We start from the raw sequence: 22296 nt of genomic DNA, 5'->3' as shown, positions 1-22296 counted from the left end.
GCCAAGGAGAATGTTCTTTTTCTCCCTTGACACCAGCAGTAAATCCTTCCACAAGTTAACACAGACACCATCTGTGCTGTGGAGACTACCTTTACATGGAGATCCCAGGGCAGCTGCTAACTGGAGAAATGCTTTCAGCATGGCTCCACTGAATCCACAATGCTAGAAAGGTGTGGAGAGAAACAGGGAACCCAAGAATCAGTGTGGAGGCACAGAATCCCCACACAGCTGGACCCAGAACTCCAGTGGATCCATGGGTTTCATATAGGTATCTGAGTATCTGTGGTTTTGGACTCTGGACCCCTGCTATTTCCACAGGGGACATAGCCCTTAATAAAACAGAAGAACATGAAGGAATCCCTGTGAGCTTCATATAGCTTTCCTCCCTCCAGACCCTTTCCATTGGTATTTCCATAGGAAGAGGCGTTGGGCCCATAGATTTTTAATCTACTCATAGGAGGTAGTACTGTTGTTAGAACTGACACACAATATATGAAACTAATAAAAACAAACACAAAAGTAAAACATCTAAGACTCTGAAGCTCATGCAGGTATATTTTTTGTGCTGTAAACCAAAAGGTACAAGATGAAAAATGTACCCCCAAAATCTCCTTTAGATACATAATTAGTAACAATTTAGTATAAGATAAACACATCTAAGGCTGCAGCCTCGTTCTAGGAGCTCCTTGACCCATTGGGACTTTTTGCCAGTCACCAATGAGAGTAGGACAGGGCCTGTAGGATATGTCTACCCTTCAATAAAACATCCCATGTCAGCTGAGTCGGGCTTGTGGGGCTCAGGCTATGGGGCTATAAAATGGCAGTGTAGACGTTTGGGCTCACACTTGGAGCCCCGATTTTGGGATCCCATGAGCGGGGAGGGTTCCAGAGCCCAGGCTCCCGTTAGTGCCTGATGTCTATTCTGCAACTTTAGAGCCCCACAGCCTGAGCCCTGTGATCCCAAGTCAGTTGACATGGACCGGCTGTGGGTGTTTTATTGAAGTGTAGACCTACCCATAGAGTCCTATTGTTCTGACATTGGGTTATTCACAATGAAAATAGAAAAACTCATGAAATAAGAATCAGATGAACATTTGCCCCAAAGTTTCCGCTTCCCTTTGAGGATTAATGCTTAGCCTTCAGACTGATAACACAAGCTTGTCATGCAATAGCAACCCCCACACATATCAAATAAGGAACCTCTCATATAATTTCAGTTCCAACAGAAAGAGAATATAAGCAGTCATTCAGAGCTGGGGACACTTTTTTAACACCTGCAAGGAGATTTAGCCATGTAACTCCCATTAAGATCTATGATAGCTGTAGTAAGGTGTGTGTCTAGAGTCATAGGGCCAAACTCAGCAGAGAACGCCCACAGCCCTTAACTGCAGAGCTGCACCCTGGCTGTTACCCATATAGGATTCTTGTCTCAGGATTTCATTATTGCTCAGGGGCACAGAGCTGGGGTCGGATTCCAAGTCCACAAAGTAGGAGAGTCAAGATTTGGCCCAACAAAGTTCTCAGGGAAGCTCAGGGCCAATTTATCTTGTAGTGACTTTGTTGTTGACCCATACTTTTAGCTCAGATCTGTAAATATGGTCTCTGCCAAACTACACTTCTTATGAAGGGTTAAGAAAAGACAAAACAAATCCCTCAAAAAGGCAAAAATCTGGTTAAAAATGCTTTCTCACTCAAACCATACAAATCTCAGGCATGATCATGATATTTTTAAAAACTGGTCTCAGATCTTCTGGAAAGGTAGTTTCCTAACTAAAGTTGGCATTATTAAGATCGTGGATAGATGCAAAATGTTATTTTGGTCACATAAGTCTGGAGGATTCCTGCATTTTGCAAATAGAATTGCAATGTTACTTTTGATGAATAAGTCAGAAATATCAGCGGGAGAGCAAGATCTCTAACCCAAGAGGAATAGAAACTTAAATAAATATACTGAAAGGAATTATTTCTGTCAGTAGGACTGGAGGCAATCTCCTGTTTCTAGCATGTGTGGGTAATATGGTCAAATATTTTGTATTTTTTGTTTCTATTTGCCAACTATGTACACTTTTTCCTTATAATGTTTTAAAAGATAAAATAAAATAAAACAAAGCAATTGGCCCAAACAAACAGCAAACCCCCAAACAAACCTATATCTTTAGCTATAACTTAGTCTTGATTTCATCAAAGTGATTTCATTGTGTGTTTTCTCCATAGAAAATCCCAGGGCTCTGAGGAGTATGCTTTAACCCTTTTTTCAAATCCCATTGTGCCAGCCCGTAGCTCTGGTGCTGCTCACTGCAAAGCAGAATTAGGTCCTGATCCTGCAAAATCATCTGTGTGGGCAGACCATTGCACCTGCATGAAGCACCATTAACTATAGTAGGACTCTGCCCAGACATAAAGGTCTACCCACAGGTATCAGATTGCAGGATCAGGGCCTTAAATCTCACCTATGTCTCCAGCTGAGGATTCTCCTTATGTAGAGCCAACACAGGGGCATATTGGAAGAGTGGCTTTTAGATGAGGTCTGAATGCTAGCATCTAGAGTGCTGCTGTGCTCTGGCAATCTTCAGCTGCTGGAACAACTATTTGAGAGCTGTTGCAGCTAGGAGTAACTTAGAACAGGCTGCTCCAAGTTACACCAGAACTGGGGATCGAGTGAGGGTGAACTGACCCACAGGCAACCCCAGGATCAAGGGCGCATAGAAGTAGCATAAAGTTGCTATTTCTCCCATACCACCTCAGTCCCTACAATAAGCCCAGCTTTGCCAGACTCAAGAACTGAGCCCACTGTGGCAGTACATTTCTGCTGTTTCACCCTAGTCACACGCTATTATCCAGCCCAGTCATTGCAGCTGATCAATGGGCAATTTCCAACTGGACAGGAAGATTTTTGTCTGCATTGAGAGCTTTAAAGCCAAGTTTCAGAAATTTAATTAAAGTGCCCTGTTCACCCATTCCTCTGTCCAGCTCATTTTGAAATGATTTCAGATACTCTAATCTTTCCAAATTGCCCACCTTATCAACAAGTTCAGTGTAATGAAACTCTCAGAGAAATGGGGATAATTAATGTTTGATATCAGAGTCTCTGTCTTTATTATAATCCAAATTTTTTCCCCTATGGGGCCTTTAACTGAGACTCAAAATGAGATGTTGAAACCACCATGCTATTAGGACAAGGGAAATTTGCCTGATATTGTTATGTCTACCTCTCCAATTTCTTTTTGGAGATTTGGTGAATACCTCTGATAGATAAAAAGAAAAGGAGTACTTGTGGCACCTTAGAGACTAACCAATTTATTTGAGCATAAGCTTTCGTGAGCTACAAGCTTATGCTCAAATAAATTGGTTAGTCTCTAAGGTGCCACAAGTACTCCTTTTCTTTTTGCGAATACAGACTAACACGGCTGTTACTCTGAAATCTGATAGATAAGACCAATAATCTAGAAACATGCTTTAGTTTCTTAGTGACCTGTTTAAGTATTTATGGAGGAGATGGTATGATGGGATAACATGATTTTGGCAATTAATTGATCTTTAACTATTCATGGTAAATAGGCCCAATGGCCTGTGATGGGATGTTAGATGGGGTGGGATCTGAGTTACTACAGAGAATTCTTTCCTGGGTATCGGGCTGGTGAATCTTGCCCCCATGCTCAGGGTTCAGCTGATTGCTGTATTTGGGGTTGGGAAGGAATTTTCCTCCAGGGCAGATTGGAAGAGGCCCTGGGGTTTTTTCACCTTCCTCTATAGCATGGGGCACGGATTCTCTGCACCTGGAGGATCCTCTGCTGGAGGATTCTCTGCACCTTGAAGTCTTTAAACCATGATTTGAGGACTTCAATAGCTCAGACATAGGTGAGAGGTTTATTGCAGGAGTGGGTGAGTGAGATTCTGTGGCCTGCATTGTGCAGGAGGTCAGTCTAGATGATCATAATGGTCCCTTCTGACCTTAATGTCTATGAGTCTATTTATGGTAGAGGTAAAGCAAAATGAGAAAAAATTAACTCATAAAAATGCACCCTGCGTTGTATAAACACCACCATTGCCAGATATAAATGCTGAGAGGTAGTAGTAATATATAGTGAACGCAAGCTAATGAAGTGTCAAGCATATTGCCTTTTGAATCACACTTATAGCAGAATTTTTGCACGTTACCTACACTTTCAGCAGAAGATTCATACGCTAACAATCTGCAGTGGAAACAAACACTAATGACGTGTCAAATGGTGAATTTCCATGTAGTGGTTTACATTGGTAAATTTACAAACATGTTACTGCCCAGTAAGAGATATGTAGACCTCAGACTACATTTATCATTCACAGGTACTTTACATGTATCTCTGAACTGCATATTGCATTACAGAAAGGGCTGATAAATGATAATACTGGTATAGCAACAAATACTGACCTCTCCTTTTATTAAACATTTATGGCAAGCTATAAGCACTAAGACAGTCAGCTACATGTTCACGAGCTACGTCATTACAAAGGAACGTGCTGCGTCTCACAGTCGTGGAGAAGCCATGTATAGTATTAGGATTGTGGGAACAAGGCTCAAGAAATGTGCTGGAAAGAAAGCATTTATTACTCATTTATTATTAATTTCTGGGTATTCTGATGGATTTTTGTGAATGAGGCCCTTTTCTTTAAGATATAACATTTTAGGGGGGAAAGTGTGTCGTTGACATTTTAGGCAGTTCAAGACACTCTCAAACTGAATATTATAACATCAGAGTCCTTTTTAAAGGATAAGGTCCAGTTCAGTTCAGAGCTGTGCAAAAACACAATGGATATTCTCCAAGTCCCCTTGAATGAACAGTGCTTCCAGTGACGATACCAAACAAGTTGTTAGAGAAAAATTACCTCCATATTTGACACAGGGGTAAAGAGCCAACTCTGCACCCATACAGAAAATGCAGTTCTCTTGGCTGCACAGGTATGCATGAAGAACAGATCCTAGGTATATTCTGGCCCTGGACTTGTTATTCCCCATTCAGTGCCCTTCCAGTGCATGCTGGATGGCCTTACCCTTACCAAGGCCTGCAGGAGTAGCAGGCAGTATTCCAAACCAGCTCTTGGTTTGAACCAAGGTGTTGTACTTGGCTGCCCAATCACAAATACACTCCCTACTGGTGTGCACAGGATGCATTTCATAGGCCATTTCTGGGTAATATGTCAGACTCGATTAATCCAACATCTGTACGTGTGAATGAGCTGCTGTGTATAACACCATTAGATGCACAAGTGAGTGCTGCTATGATGATTCATTTGTGAAATTAATATGAACTCTTAATTTCCTATTCACCCCTCCACCTTTCCCAAGTATACTCTTGTGTACATGGCATGAACTTGTATTTTACTAGAAAATTAGAAGTTTTCCCTATGTAAAGAATACAATGAATATCTCTTACTGTCTAAAGTATTACTTTTACAATATTTTCAACATTTAATCATAGAATCATAGAATATCAGGGTTGGAAGGGACCTCAGGAGGTCATCTAGTCCAACCCCCTGCTCAAAGCAGGAGCATTTTAATGGACTTGCATTTGTTTCTGTTCAGTTTTTCCAGTGCATTTAATTTTATTTTTAAGCCTGAGATCAGGCTTCTTTCAGCCCAGGGCTCAATGCTGCAATCTTCATGTATGCATAGTCCTTAATCATGTGCAAGTAATCTCATTGCCCTATGTACCCTTTTTAATTTGTTCATTACTTCAGTGGAATTACGCACCTAGATAAAGACTCTTCTCATGAGTAAAGGATCAAGGACACTGGCCTGTTGCAGCAGCTTATGTATGAGCAGAAGGAAGGAAAGGGCTTTGCTTAATTTACCCTGTGAATGATATGCATGCAAATAATTTGTGCTGCTTTCTGTTAAAAAGTAGACATGCTTTGTTTTGATCTTCCAGGAACTAAAGAAGTGGAAGTAGATGTGGATGATAATGGAGTCATTTCCCTGAACTTTGAATGTGACCAGATGTCTTCAGACTCTAAGTTTGTCTGGTCCAAGAATTATGAACCAATTGAGGATGAATCTCGATTAGCCTTTGACACCAAAGGCGGAAAGTAAGGAACCTTGCTTATAGAAACTCTGTTATGTTTATAAATCCTAGGAATCACAGAAATCCATCCCTTTGGAGGTGGACCTCACCAAGATTATTCATGCCCTTGTCACTGGAAGGTTAGATTATTACAGTGCTGTCTACATGGGAGGCCACCTTCAGACTATTCAGAAATTGCAGCACACACAATGATGCATCCCACTTGTTTAAGCAGTGCTTCACATGAAGAGCACATTACACTTGTGCTCTCTGACCTGCACTGGCGACCAGATTTGCAGGTGCAATTTAGGTTAAATATGTTAAAAAATACTAAATTGTTTTGGTCCTCACTGCTTCAAAAACTTTCCCATATTATACTGCACTAGTTGCAGACTTTTGAGGTGCTGGAGCAAACAACACTCTGGTTTGATCAGGAGGGAGCTGGTGGTGGGGCATTCTCAGTGAATATTGGAACATTTTTGTTCACCTGACCCCAGATTTGGTGACTTTCAGGATGATCTGGATCACCGGTTTCCCCAGCTTTTTCTAGGGAGGAAGGAGATGCCAATGTACAGGTGCAAAAGTAACATATATGGGAGAAGAAGTAGATGTATGAGCCCTGCCAACTGTAGCACCTCAGAAACCATGTGACATCCCCCTCCCTGTTTATAGCCATCTGTAACACATCCCTTACATCTCACATGAAAACGAAATCCAGAGAGATGTTTCCTAGAACCAGCCTGTATTTACCATACTGCCAGCAATGCAGTGGTATCCATGTGAACCCTTTCTGGCATCTTTATTCCATGTCTTATACACTCTACCCTGCAGGCTCCCATTTCACTTCCTGCAGGACTAAGCTGGACTTATTCAGATCTTTCATGTACCAGATACACAGTCTGTGGGGTTCAACATGTATGGTAAACACCATGGGATATACCCACTGTGACAGGGTCAGGCCAGATGGCTACAAGAGAGTGTCTGAAGGTAGATACATTAGTTCCAGGTTAAGCAGGTCCCTTTTACCTGGGGAAGATAACAGGGACTATTCCAGAACACTCAGGAACTTTCTAGAACTAATTAAGGCAGGCAGGCTAATTAGGACACCTGTAGCCAATTGGGAAGCTGCTAGAATTAATTAAGGCTAATCAGGACACCTGGTTTAAAAAGGCTGTCATTCCAGTTAGTGAGGTGTGTGCGTAAGGAGCTGGGAGTGAGAGGATGTGCTGCTGGAGGATAGAGGAGTACAAGTGTTGACAGACATCAGGAGGGAAGGTCCTATGGTGAGGATAAAGAAGGTGTTGGGAGGAGGCCATGGGGAAGTAGCCCAGGGAGTTGTAGCTGTTGCACAGCTGTTCCAGGAGGCACTCTAGACAGCTGCAGTCCACAGGGCCCTGGGCTGGAACCTGGGGTAGAGGGTGGGCCCGGGTTTCCCCCAAATCTCCCAACTCTGGACCCAACACAGGAGGTTCCACCAGAGAGGAAGGTCCCTGAGCTATTCCCTGACCCACATGGTGGATCAGAAGAAACTGTGGGGATTGTTCTTACTCTTTTTTTCCCATGCTGGCCAGTGATGAGGTTATCTGAGTGAATGGCAGGTTTGAGCCACGAAAGTGGCAAAACTGAGGGCTACTGTGAATCTCTGAGGTAAGCAAAATCCGCCAATAAGCGCAGGACCCACCAAGGTAGAGGAGGAACTTTGTCACACCACTTTTTCACTAGTTATGCCCCATACTCTCCTGCTCAGCCAGAGCCACAGCACTCACTGGTAGGGCCAAAAGGGAGGTGTTCTGATTCAGGGTTCTGGTTAAGGCTTTTAATCAAAATGTTTTTGTCTGAAGGTCAAAAGCTGCTTTTAAAGATCTTGGGGAAGATGATTTGGGCATTTACTCTTGTGCTGTCACAGACACTGATGGAGTTTCATCAAGCTACACAATAGATGAGGAAGGTAAGGACAAAACCTATTTCTTACGATGCCTTCTTTATTGTTCACATCTCACTACTTCTTCTGCACTACATGAAAAAGTATGAGAATCTGTGATCATTATAACTGGTAAAACAGAAATGCAAACATAACATTTCTTTTTAAAATGTTTGTAGAGATGAAACGCCTGCTCGCTCTCAGCCATGAGCGCAAATTCCCAAGTAAGTAAAATGAGCATGCTCATAGAAGAGATACTGGCATGCAGTGTGAAGAGTTCTGGGATGTATATTACAGAGTCCCTGCCAGCATCAGCTAGGGGAGCTGCTCTGCTGGTTCACAAGAAAAGCATGCAGTGTGTGAAGCTGAGGTCATGGTTTCTACTAGTCAGTCTTTCAATTATTCCCAGTATATTAATGTATTAATTGATGCCTTTGCTGCTTATTTAGATGCTGCTCTCTAGCTGTACAGTATAGTCCATATACTGGATGTGTAGTAAGCATCCCAATGGATCTGTTTTTTCTGGAGCACTGAACTTTACACTTACTCAGATCCCTATGAGTTGCCAAGCCAGTGTGAGAGTTTATAATTTTCTGCCCCTTTAACTTTAGCTGGCAACATGACTGCAATGTAAGTTAAGACCAAATTCGAGGGAAACAAAACATCACAGCAAGTCCAGCTAGAATGCGCCATCTGCATAGGAGTTTTCCTTCTGAACTTCCCCACCTTCTTCTTTTTCTGTTACTGTAGACAACCTGACCATTCTTCCTGTTACCCAGGTTTGTACCTTGGGGGCTATATTTGATGATTCCCTCTCCTTCTAGCCACAGGTTTTATTTATCACTATACTACTCCAATTTTAAGCTGGTGCAATACCACTGTTTTAAACAGAGTCACAATGGCGTATAACAGGAGTAACACAATGGTGAATCCAGTCCCATATATCCAGGTCATGTCTAAATCTTGCCATATCTTCCTCCACTACATTTCTAAGCTCTGACTATTCCTCTCAATCCCAGTAGCTAAAGTTCTTGTCCATCACCTCCTATCTCTATCTCAGCTACTGAAACATCCACCCCTCCTGCTTTGTACCCACATTTTTTTGCATCCCTCCAGTCCATCCAAACCATGACCGCTAAAATGGTCTTCTTTGCCTATCAGTCTGACCACATCTCTCATTCTGAATCCCTCCACTGCCTTTCTTTTCTCCACCACTTCAAGGCCCTACACAACTCTACTCTGGTCTACATATCCGACATGGTCTCTTATTGTGTCACCCACTGGCCTTTTCTGATCCAGTGAGCTCAACCTCGATGTCCCACTTGTTTGTTTCTTCCCCAACAACCTCCATGACTTTTTCTATGCCATTCCCTGCACATGGAATGACTTCCCAAACCCCACAATCTGCTACCTTCTCATCATTAAAATCTCTTTTTAAGACTTCTTCCATGATGTCACCAAAAGCAAGTCAACCATATTATTAATTTATAATAAAATCAGCAACAAAAATAAACTCCTAATTGCACCTTCATACCCAAAGTTAGTAACCACACAATCGTATTCCATCACCCTTTGCCCTTCTTCACCCCATACCTTCTCTATTGATTGTCCCGCCCAACAGTGTCATGTTCCATATAAGAGTGTGAATTCTTCAAGGCAGAGACCCCGTCTTTCCCTTTGTATTGTCAGGTACCCACCATATTTCTAGGCACTGTAAAATATGAAATAACAATAAGATGAGTTGTATCTGCAAATGCTGAAGACGAGAGAAAACAGTAATGAGACCCCCCTCGGGTATATGAGGAGCTTCACTCTCATCTCTCGATAAACTATTTTTACAAGCACTAACAAAGTTAGTAATGTACATGAAAATTAATCACTAGAACTTGCATGTTCAGCTTAAACACTTGCATGTTAGTTCATTTAAACATGCTTAGTGCTTACTTTTAACACATTTAACTTGTGTTCAGAAACAACTACAGCTGGCAAGTTTATTGGTAAGTGGGCTGCTTAAGTACTCCGCACAAAAGGTATGTCTACACAGCAAAGAAAAACCCGTGGCTGGTCCATGCCAACTGACTTGGGCTCACATGGCTCAGGCTGCAGGCCCATTTCATTGCTCTGTAGATTTCTGGGCTTGGTCTGGAGCCTGGCTTTTAGGACCCTGCAGGGTGGGAGGTCCCAGAGCTTGGGTTCCAGCCCAAGCCTGGAAGTCTAGACAGCAGCGAAACAGTCCCTCAGCCCAGGCCCATGAGCCTGAGTCGGCTGGCACAGGCCAGCCACGGGTTTTTCTTTGCTTTGTGGACATACCCTTACTGAACATAGACAACGTGTGAGTGTAGTAGCTGCACAGGGCCAAGGAGAAGGATGGGAAAGTCCCCTGTATTGCTGCTCTTCAACTTGGTAACTGCTAAAGGAGGTTTAATCAGGTGCTTGTGATCAGTTGAGACACTAAACAGAATAGGCAGTAAAACTCAGAAGCAGGATTGCTAGAAGTTTCCAATACAGCTGCCAGTTAGTGCTTCATAATACGGACACATTTTTAAATGAACACTTTTGTTGGCAAGCACAATGACTCAGTCTTGTTAGTCTTGTGGACTGGGGAGTGACTTCTTTTCACAAAAGAAGATGCCTTTAGCTTATTTTAGTCCTTTACAGAACAGCCTCTGGGAAGCTTTGTTTTTTTCTTTCCATTTTAGGCTAAGATATTCATAGTTAATTACATACAAATCAAGTTAAGAGTTTAAAATTGCCACAAACCTGACAGTAAAATAAAAGCAGCACAGCCTAATTTCTTAATTTACACCCACTTCCTGTTGCAAACCCTGGTACATCTGGCATTTCTCTCCTTTTGTTTTTAGAGATTAAGTAAGATCCAAGCTACCTCTCATTTCTCATAGTAAGTGAGGAAGCTTTTTACAGCACCATTGCACTAACATGCAGGAGTCAAAATGAGGGGAAGGTGGTGGTGCTCTGCTCGTGTCCCAGTTGCCATAGCCAATCCCCAATTACTCCATTTCTGCCACCTTCCCCTTTTCCTGCTAGCTACTGCCCATCCTCCTTCCCCTTTTGGCTATTCCCTCATTTCCCTACCTATCAGATGTCTTCTGGTGGGGGAGAAAGGAAAAGCGTTCCCTGCTACTCAGGACAAGGGTGTGTGTGCGAGAGAGAGAGAGAGAGAGACGACAGACAGAGCACTCTCATGTGCAGAGTGAAGCCTCCACATGTGCTTCACAGCCTGATTCAGAGCAGGCTGGGAGGGCTGGGAGGCAGTCGCTTTCATGCATGTTGCCTGCTCCAGAAGGTGCACTAGGGGTCTGGGAGGAGCAAGCAAGTGAAGAGGTGAAAATCTTTAAAGGAGCCATTTCCACGTGTGAGAAGTGGGAAGAAAAGTGAAAATGATTTGTCAGTTTCACTCTCTGCTGCTGGCAAGTGGAGCTGAGCAATGCAGAGGACGAAGGAAAAATGCCAGACTAGCCCTGCTATAAATCAGGTTAATATGCCTTGCAGTGCAGCCTTGTATCTGAAACAGTTTCACAACCCAGAGTTGTGCTGTTCATACTTTGGGTATTCTGTTTTACAGTATAGTATGCATAGTCCCACTTTATTGTTGTTGAGTCCTTTGTTGTTGAGACCTCTACCAATATCTATATGGTAGGAGAGTTTCACATTTAGTTCTACAGCCATTACCAGACCATATAAACAAATGAAAAGACTCTCCCTCTGATTGTCTCACAAAGATGTTTGTAGATCCATCTCAGTAGCTCTGGGACAATGTCACACCCTTCCATGAATACACTTTACAGTATTCTGACAGATGAAAAACAATGACTCACTAATTCAGACTATAAATCTGACATGTCCTTATTATATTTCGGGAGTTCCTCATATACTTATGCTTGTATATGCTGTATACCTATACGAGGGTAGAGAAGTGTTCATATACTGTTTGCATAGCTCTGTGAGTCTAGGTAAAAATCAGTGGGAGCTAGTTAGATATTCAACACCTTTGAAAAATCAGCCCCTATATGACCAGGGCTAATTGATTGTGTTTTCCAAGTAAGCTAAAGCCTAAGGAAAAGTTAGAATGAAAATAAGATGAAGACTTGAACTTGTCAATAATGGGAAAACTAAAACCACGGCTAAATGTCCTGTGACGTAAATGGCTACAATACCATTCAGTGGAGTTGACCCTGCTTACATCAGCAATGAATGTGGCTCATAATGTCAGTGTTTCTCTTTGACAACTGAGTGTACTGCTGAAATTTTTGGCATGATGTGACACACATGATCAATTCTAGGAATGAAGGACCAACGTGGGGTTCAGCTGTTTACTTTCTGATTACCTTTGAAGGCAAGACCTTGCAGGCTGTTTTTTTCTGCTGAGTCATTTTGACATTTTATTATAACATTACAGAGTGAGTCATAGAGCATGGTTCTTTCTGGGCCATACACACTCACTTCATGCTGCAGAGATATGTTCAGTTTACCTTTGAGACAGATTTTTCTTTGAGTTAGAATGGAGCAGCATCAAATGTAACTCAAATGCTGAATATTTCTAGCTCTACACAGCCCTAGTGACCCTGAACAATAGAACAACTACACAGAGGGTGGGGGAAGACATACACTTCCATAAATTCTACACATATCAATGAGTGTATTTTTAACAATGGAAAAGAACAGCTGTGAAACATAGGAAAGATTCCCTTCAGTCTTTTCTTTCCTTTTCGTAGCTGTCCCACTTAAGTCTGAGCTGGCAGCTGAACTTCTGGAGAAGGGACAAGTGCGATTCTGGCTGCAGGCTGAAAAGTTGTCTGGCAATGCAAAGGTCAACTTTGTATTTAATGACAAGGAAATTGTTAATGGAGAGGTATGACTTTTATTGCTTATGGTTTTCTGACTTTTATAAGCAATGAGTATCAATGTTCCAGCTAAGCACTTTGAATATAATCAGACCTCACTACTCTAATGCATTTACATGGAAAATATAACATGTGATTGAAAACATCAGTATAAAGATTCTGCCCACATTCTGAGCTGTGGTTGAGCACTGCTGGATGCAGTTCAGGAGGTGCACTCAGTGTGGCTTTCTGCCACCTGAAGAGACAATACATAACTGTGGATAGTGGGGGAGGGCACAACTAAACAGTTCTGTGGGGGCACGTGACCGCCCCATGTGTTACCTCTACCTCCACTCCCTGAAACTTGGTATGTATGTAGACAACATACACTAGCAAGTACCTCTTCCCCCTCCTGCTCTCTGTCCTGTGAGTGTTCAGCCCCCTGCAGAGCTTGCAGGCATTCCTCCCTACCTGTGTTCAAAACAAGACCAACAAAAGGAGCAACACAGTTGGGAGGCACAGGCCCCCACGTGCCATTAGGGTGGGATGGTCTCAGTGAACAAGAAGTTGGAGAATTATCAGTCACTTTTTGTTGGCGGGAGGAATATGACACCCCCAAATTGCCTTCTCCTTGATAGGCACATTGAAGGCTACTGTTGTTTCAGTGCACCCCCAGGAGCAGAAAGCTGCTGCTGGGAGTGCATTGGAGCAGCAAGCAGCAGCAACAGCAGGGTTCACCCCTCTATCCCACTCTGCCCCCCAGCCTTCTCTCCTCACTCACCTGCAAGGCTCTTGGGCTGGATGGGGCGCCACCTGAGCTGCCTGGCGCTGAGCACCATGTCACAGTTCCTCTTCCCGATCTCGAAGATGTCCCCCTCACTTACCTCAGTGGGCAGTCTGCAAAGCAGGCAGCAGGAAGCACTGGGACTCCAGCAGCAGGGAAGAAGAAGCAGCCCCATGTAGCAACGGGGAGCTCAGCCCACAGCCAGCACAGTGCCCTGCTGCTTCCTCCCTCTCCACACTGTATGGACACATGGTGAGTGCCACCACCAGCGGGAGCCACTGTTGGGCATCCTGGCGAGAGACAGCCCAAGAAATCTGGTGAGGCCCATGACCCCACATGTGTGACAGATATTTGTTACCAATCTGCTTGGGGTGATCAGGCTGAAGCCGCAGGATCATTTGGGGAGGAGATGACAAAACACACCAAGTGTTTGAATTTTAAACCTTTATTGATAAAATAATAAAGTAATAGTGGAGAGTGATGGGTGCTTCCCACGTTACTTAGAGGAAAGAAGAAAGCGTTAATGCCCCAAGCCCTAACCTACTTACATCCACACTACCCAAGGCTGGCCAGGCCTGGGTGTAACGTAAGAAGAAGAGGGGGAGGGGTGGACGGGAGTTCTGTCCTGTGCGCACAGGTTGTCCAGGGTTCGCTGGCAATCTCCGAATTGCTTCAGCTCTCAGGAGGGTTTTAAGTTTTGGGCTTCTTTGGGGGTGTTCCATTCCGTGACCTCTGTTCCTGGTGCTTTTTGTGCCAGTTTAAACCGCCTTTTTGTGGGTTTTTTTGCTTTTCCAAAACACAATGGCTTCAGGGATGCGAAGCTCTGCTCCCCTCTCGTCATCTCGCCTGTGTTTTTCATCTCTGTGGCCCTGGTTTTCTCATGGCTGGCTATGGCTGGGTGAGGGAAACTTCTCGTCTAGCGCTGTGACCTTGTACTGGGGCCAGCATCTTATCATTAAACTAAGCTTGCTAGCTGCAGTGTTAAATTAACCTGTTCTCTGCTCTCTTTCTCCTTCCCCCTTTGGCCTCTTGCAGCCTGCAAAAGAATCTTCCACTCCCCGCTCACAACTTTGACCCTCCCCAAAATGCTTTGCAATGCTTGCAACAGCGTTAGCAACATGCAGCGCTGATTTGCCTTCCCCAGGTAACCCCTGAGGTTGTAACACATGTCCCCCCACCCTAATCACCTCTGGCCACCTTTGTGGGCATCCAAATTCTGTAAGCAGCTAGGGAGCATTCCAGTCCTCAGAATAAGGCAGTCCTGTAATTTAGCTACCATCCATATCCCTCTGTAGGCCATTCCAGGAGACCAAAATTCACAGAGCGCAGTGCATTCAAACCACATCCCCACATTTCTTCATCCATGTCCCCACCCCCTGAATTCTGACTACACCACTGACCAAAGTTCTGCATTTAACCCCAAATCAGGGCCTATGTTATGTGCAAGTTCCCATAAGCAACAGGCAGAGAACTATTTTTTAACCCCAAAACATATGAAGTCTTTAGCATTCTACTACATTGGTTAAAAGGCATGGACAGGGCATTCTATAGAAGTAAGATATAAAAGCATCATCTTGGGGAAAGTATTGTTTTGAAAAGTTGTGCAATAGTTTTCATATATTTTAAAAAATCCTTTCTAATGAAACAGAACGTGATGCTCAGTACAGAACCGATATAAAGCATTATGATAATAATAAATATGCTTATATCATATTTGATTAACATATTTTATGTATATGTTTGGTTATGTGCATACAGCCTGGGACAGACACAATGAACAAATCTGAATTTAAAAAAATAAAGAATTTTATTAAGAGTACTATAGAATCTGGCCAGATAGATGGGTCTTTTCTGATTCTGAAGAAGACCATTAGTCTGACTTTTCTTTTTGTTCCTGAAGAAATATAAGATGAAGGTGGACCATAATACTGGCCTTGTTGAAATGATCATGGATAAACTTGAGGACAGTGATGAAGGGACTTATACCTTCCAACTTCAGGATGGAAAAGCAACGAACCAATCCAGTCTTGTCCTTATTGGTGACGGTAAGCTCATCTAGAACTTCACTTTCACAACTAGTGCAGTGCGATGAACTAAGGAGCCAGTGACTCTGGAGTATTGATCTGTGCTCTTACGCTAATTTCTTTATATCGATTGTGTCCTTGAGCAAGTCACTTAACGTCTCTGCTTCAGTTTACCTACCTGTAGAATGGGGATAATAACACCTACTAAATCTGGTCACGTTTCAGATTTTTTTTAAATGGGGGAAAAAAGGAAATTTTTCCATTATAATCTTTAGGAAAAATGTGAACATTTTCCAACCATCTCTGTTACTTATGTGCCTCACAGGGGCATTGTGTGGATTAATTAATTTTGAAGAGTGCTTGGAAGATGGCAGGTGCCATATACTACCTATAATGTCTCTCTCACATCTGTCTAGCTAGCTTTCCTATATCTACAATTGCAATGTTCCACAATGCTAATTTGATACAAATATTGCTGGAGATACTTGGGACTGTTCTCCTATTTCAAGTTAGATATTCAGATATACCTGCAGCTGTCTACATTTCAACTGCTTGATGATTCTGCTGCCATTCTTGTTTTCCTTACTCCGAGGATCAAATGTGATTAGATGACTGACACTAAATGTCTTCTCCTTTTGGTGGCATATATTCAGATATATTTACAATTCATACTTTTCTCTTTGATCTTTTCTCTTACATAAATTAAATATTACTCATTGTAGCATTACATTGACATTTACTATAACAAATGAGTTTAAGAGGGTCCTCAAGTGCTGAATGAACCACCATCATCAATAACATACATTTGCTCAAAAGGGTTGGATACATGTGAAAGGTTTAATGTCTGTGGGTGGCTAGGAGAGCCTGGATCAGCTGTAATAACATTGTGACAACTGAAATACTTAACACATGAAATATTTACTATCAGCGACCTGGGGTGAAAATCTGGCCCCATTGAAGTTAATAGCAAAACTCCCATTGACTTCAGCAGGGACAGGATTTCACCTCTGCAATACAATAATATCCCATTTCCTACTAATGAGATATTCTCTCTAGAAGGCTCACATTTGTTTTCCTGACTGTTTTTGATCCCTAGTGTTCAAGAAGCTACAAGACGAAGCAGACTTTCAGAGGCAAGAGTGGTTCAGGAAACAAGGTAATGAACAGCATAATCATATGCAAATGAAAGGAGTTCAGTCATCTTTTGGCTGATTAAATGTAGGAGCAGAGTAAATATGGTATTTTGAAATACAAATTGCTATTTAATTATAATTAATTGCTTACCTCATTTTTTACATAAAGAATAAAATCTGAAGAATAAAAGCCTATATTTCTGACATTATAAAAATAACAGTATATCTAGCAAGAAAAGTTCTTTTAACTTGTCTTTTGTATTGTGATTATTGCTCATGTGATTTTGTAAAAACTCATTTTAAACAGGTCCTCATTTTGTTGAGTATCTGGGATGGGAAGTTACCGCTGATTGCAATGTGTTGTTGAAATGCAAGGTAAGAGTTGGCTGGTTTTCAACACTGTTCAGGTAGTTATAAAAGCAAGAGATATACTGGACCAGATTGTGGCCAGCCACTGCACAGTGTGCAAGGTGTGGAAGAGTGCAAAGAGGTTTCCTTTCCCTTTGTATTCCCCCAATGACATCTGAACACAGTCACAGATTCTGCGCTGTCTTGAGCACAAACTGCTTTCTTCTTAATGCTCCCAAAGGGTGATCTGTGGGGAGGCAGCAGGGACACACAAAGTGGAGCAGGTCAGAAGAAGGGAACACATACCACATGCCATTAAGGGGTGTCACAGACAGGCATGCTCCATCTGCAAATTGGATAGTGCCATGAGGAACTGAGCCTCTGACTGTTGGACTTGGGTGATTTGGAATTTAAGGTTGACTTAGTCACTGTACTTGCCTCCTTCTGTTTTGGGCTCCATAGTGCTCCCACTGGGATGGTTTAACTCCATACCCCCCTTGCCTAACTCCATACCCCCCTTTCCTTACTTGATCCAGGAGTGGATAAAAGGGCTTCGCTCTCCAGCACTGTCAACCATCCTTCAGTCCAGGAGGAACAAGCAAGTTGTGTGTGGGGGTGGGGGGGGTGGGATATCTCTCAGAATGCTTTGAAGCCTTTTTCTGCTTCCTATTCTGTGCTCTGATTTGGGCAGAGTTCCTCTGGGTGGTGTCCGCTGACTCCTTCTCAGAGCAGTGGAGATTGTTCAGGGTTCCCTGCTCTGTGTTTCCCCTGGATCTCTCATTTGACCCTGGGACCTGCAGCACTCTCCCTGTTTTTCATTTTTTATCCCCTGTAATCAGTTAAGTTCTGGATTCTGTGTCCCCTTTCTCATCTGAGGGGTTGCATCTTTCACTGTTCTTGTGGGTGATCCCAGAATTCACATAGGCTGACACACCTAGCACTCAATTCACTATATAAAAATAATAGGATAATACTGATGTGCTTTTCATACATTTTAGGTGGCTAATATTAAGAAGGAAACACACATTGTTTGGTACAAAGATGGGAGGGAGATAATGGTGGATGAGGAGCATGACTTTAAGGATGGCGTATGTACTCTGCTGATATCAGAGGTGAGTGACTCCTGGCTTTTTGATGTACAGATCTATGGTATTCACTTCAGTTCATAGATGTGATCTAATCTGATATTCCAACATATCCACTATAGATAGGAACTGGGATATAGTTTTTAAAGAAAAAGCTCACCTTGCATTTATTTTTTGGCTGCAGCAAATTTCTGTTTAAATCCTTGTGAATTCAGATTTTCAGGAAACCATGAGAAAGAGCTTCACATTTCCTTTTAAATCAGTTTAAAGAGCTGGAGGATTACATCAGACTGCTGTGCTGATTACATTAGAAAAGGGTTAAACAGTAATGTGCTCCTATTAATCAGTGAGAGGAACGCTGGTCTTGTGGTGAAGACACTAGACTAAAATTAATGAGATATTGGTTCAATTCCTAGTTCTGCTACAGGTTTCATGTGTGCTCTAGGACAAGCCACTTAGTCTCTCTGTGCCTTAGTTCCCAAACTGTAAAAAGAACAAAATTAATTCTAGTGAGGAAGAGTATATAGATAAAAGGTTAAATTTGGTGTCCATATATTTTTTTTCCAGCCACATAAATCACTAGAACAGAAACAATATTGCTCTCTGAAATAACTTGTTTTGAATGCTACTGTTTGTTGTTCTTGCTTTACAGTTTTCCAAGAAAGATGCTGGTATTTATGAAGTAATACTGAAGGATGACAGAGGAAAGGACAAAAGTAAACTGAAGCTTGTGGAAGCAGGTCAGGGCAACATTCTGAATGGTTTATCCCATACTGGGTCATAAGTAACTGAAGTGGCAGTGTTTCTTTGTCTGCACAAGAGTTTTGTATAGGCAAATTGCGGTATCTTTTTCAAGTGGTTTTTGCTTCTCCTGCATATTAAACAGACTCCTAAACCAAAAGTTATCACAGATGCCATGAGACCATCCTGATGGTGACTTTTCAGTAACAGAGCATTCCAATATACTTTTGTTAATTAGATTATTTGTAATATTTCCTCAGGATACCCCAGTTGAGGGTATTCACAATGATAACAGTTTTCAAATTGGGTGCTCACTATACTAAAAGTAATTCCATTGATGTAGAAGAATGTTGTGGATCTAGATCATTTTATGAACATGATATAATTTAGGTTCCTGTGAGGATGCACTTTCGGACTTTTTAATTAATCTGTTTTGCCAATAATTTATTTAAGGGTACTTCTAGTCTTAGAACGCTGTATATTTTAAAGATTTCATTGCTACTTACTGTGTCCAGTACATGGAGCAAAATTCATACTCCGTATATAATACATTGATATGAAAGGGCCAAAATTCCAGTTGAATACAGTCACCTTTAGAAAAAAGAATGTTGCCCTGTTCAGCAGTGAAGGGCTTAAACATGGTGCTGAAACCATGGAATAGACAGCCAAGCTCCCTGAAAACAGTGCTTAGCTTTATTGTGCTTGAAACTAAGGGTCTGATACATTTTAAAATGCAAATCAGATTTCTGTTAGGAACTCTTTAGAGGGAATGCTTTAGAGTCATAACACTGCATGCCAATTTTTAACCTATTACTGAGCATGTTTGCATGGACACTGAGTCTCAGCCTATGGATTTTGTTTCCACAGCTTTTGCAGATCTGATGAATGAAGTATGCAGAAAGATTGGTAAGTATTTAATTCCTCCTTCAGATGAGTGACTCGTGCTTCTTCATGAATGGCAGTAGGGTTGCATAAAACATGTGCTCTTCTTTCAGCTGTATCTGCAACAGAACTGAAAATCCAGAGCACAGCAGAGGGTATCAGATTATTCTCTTTTGTTAATTATTACTTGGAAGATCTGAGAGTGAGCTGGTTACACAAGTAAGTGTATGAAAGTTTGCTAGCAGTCTACAAATTCTTTGGTTTTACACATTCAACAGGAAGTGATATACTAAAATATTGGTCCCAGTTCTCCTTTCATTCACTCCCACATAATCATTTGTTGCTCCATTGAAGTCAATGGAATTATATCAGTCTGTCAGAGGGGTATTGGACCCATTAATTTTTAGCAGCCTGGAGGAAGAACATGAGTAAAGTGTTTATGACCAGAAGGTCCATGAATCTGAAGAACATTTGGAGTTCAGAAATGTTTAGCTCAAGGTCAGCCAGTCTGTCTCCCTGGATTGCACTTTTTTACAAAATTGCAGTTACAGTACAGATACAGAACGAACAGGTGCAATATATATCTCTTGATAGGTGGATTCATCCTGAAAAGACCCCTTATCTATTAAACTCCAACATGTGCCTGAGGCAGAAACCCCCAACCTCCCCCCCCCCCCCCCGCACAAAACACAGACAGTCTCTATCTTGGAGAGCTTACAACCAAAACAAGATAGAGAATGAGATTTTCAAACCCCATTTAAATTAATGGCACTTGAGCATCAGAATCCCTTTGGCAGCTTTGAAATCTCAGCCAGAGTAGGCCGGATGCACTGGGAAATCCAGAGGAATGAATTATTAGGATTATTTTAAACATACTTAGTACCATCTCTACTTTCAACTTTGCATTCCCAGGAGTCCCTACACATTTGAAAACTGGAAGCTAATATCAAATGCTGCAGATTTGTTGCTCACTCCCTTTCGTGTTTCATTTTTAGAAACTAATTTTATGTTAGAATGATCACATTAATTCACCAAGTGTTAGTAAATTGCTCCCTGGCCCTCTGTTACATTCCAAGGCATTTGTTTAAGGATAAAAAGAAATTGAGCGACTGATTTGGCAAAGAGCTTCCTCCCTTGTTTAGGGTAATTAACTCTTTGATTAGAAAGCTGGGAAATGGATATTTTTGTGGGAAGAGATATACTAACGTATGCATGTATTTACCTGAAGGACCAAATTCTGGCACTGTGCCAAATTGCCCCCTAAATGGACATATACTGTTGCTACAAAAGTAGTTTTGTTGTCTATTCATGTCCTGGCCATTCATAGCACCTTTTCACCTCATTCAGGAGCAACATGTGCTGAGGTAGAGATATGAATGTGGGATGCATTCTTGGGTTATATACTGAAATGCATGGATCTCCGCCACTGATCCTTGGGTCTTGACCTCTGCAGCTCTGGTCATGGAGGGCACATGCCACAGCCTCTCTGTGGGCTGTGAGGAGAGCTAGAATTGGAACAGAAAAATTCCATTCTGTGCCCCATTTTGGTCCTCAGCTTTCCTGGTATGGCAGAGTCTCTAGCCAGAATTTGGTTTAAAAACTTTGACATTTTGAATTCATAGCGTAGCACCACAGGAACCATTTGCAAAAATTCTCTAGTGCAGACATGGCCAGTGAGGCCACAAAGGTCCTTCACATTTATAATATGATAAAAAGGAAGGGCTAATGTTGCTTTTTATTTTTCAGTGATGCCAAGATTAAGTATACAGACAGAGTTAAGACTGGTGTTACTGGGGAGCAGATCTGGTTACAGATCAATGAGCCAACTCCACACGACAAGGGCAAATATATAATGGAGCTCTTTGATGGTAAAACTACACATACAAGGATGCTGGATCTTTCTGGACAAGGTAGAGTTGTCACACTATAAATACCTAATTCTTCAGAGTTGTCAGTGACAATATCTTTCACCAGCATTCAGAACAGGGGTAAAAGGTGTAGAGAGAAAGCTAATGGTGTTTGGATTAATTCTGGGATAGATTTCCACCCAGAAGGCTCTTGAGTCCTAAGGACACCGTGTGCCAGAAACAGGCTGCTCCCAAGGTCCAACCTTTCCTTTCACAGCCATTTCAACCCACAAAGCCCAAACTCCACATTGTGTTTGTGGGCTCCAGGTGATGGGGGAATCATTTAGTGAAATAATTGTTTCCATTCTGTACCCTTTGCACAGTTTCTGGCAAAGTTTTTTCCCTTCTTCTCACTCAAGGAGAGAAAGGGTTTGTCAACATCAACATATGGAGAGGCTACAACAAGACTAAATCTTGCTGTTCAGTTGGTTACCTGGACATCAATGTGAAACTTCGCAGTGGGCACGAAAATACTTGTTAAAAATGGATTTTTTTAAATCCTGAAAGCTATAATTAATTTGGAAACTGCAGTTTTGTTCCTGAGGTGTCTTTAGTGAGATAATCTTAGCCTCTCTCTCTCTGTGTTAAA

The 22296-nt window shown here is 42.1% G+C and overlaps 1 protein-coding gene across 2 annotated transcripts in view; it reads left to right on the top strand.

Annotated features, from left to right (window-relative positions):
* The window catches only part of MYOM1 (myomesin 1), a 107566-nt gene that overhangs the window by 68258 nt on the left and 17012 nt on the right, over nt 1-22296 (top strand). For both annotated transcript variants that reach the window (XM_074944548.1, XM_074944547.1), the window contains exons 23-34: nt 5910-6066; nt 7883-7989; nt 8142-8186; nt 12696-12832; nt 15488-15632; nt 16708-16767; nt 17052-17119; nt 18091-18204; nt 18830-18917; nt 19786-19824; nt 19914-20019; nt 21547-21710. In XM_074944548.1, coding sequence (XP_074800649.1) covers nt 5910-6066; nt 7883-7989; nt 8142-8186; nt 12696-12832; nt 15488-15632; nt 16708-16767; nt 17052-17119; nt 18091-18204; nt 18830-18917; nt 19786-19824; nt 19914-20019; nt 21547-21710 — 1230 coding nt within the window. The remainder of the gene's footprint in view (nt 1-5909; nt 6067-7882; nt 7990-8141; nt 8187-12695; nt 12833-15487; nt 15633-16707; nt 16768-17051; nt 17120-18090; nt 18205-18829; nt 18918-19785; nt 19825-19913; nt 20020-21546; nt 21711-22296) is intronic.

Source organism: Natator depressus, chromosome 2, assembly GCF_965152275.1.
Source record: "Natator depressus isolate rNatDep1 chromosome 2, rNatDep2.hap1, whole genome shotgun sequence".
In the NCBI taxonomy this organism is placed as follows: domain Eukaryota; kingdom Metazoa; phylum Chordata; order Testudines; family Cheloniidae; genus Natator; species Natator depressus.
The sequence above is the reverse complement of the archived record's forward strand: the minus strand, read 5'-3'. Positions and strand labels throughout refer to the sequence as shown.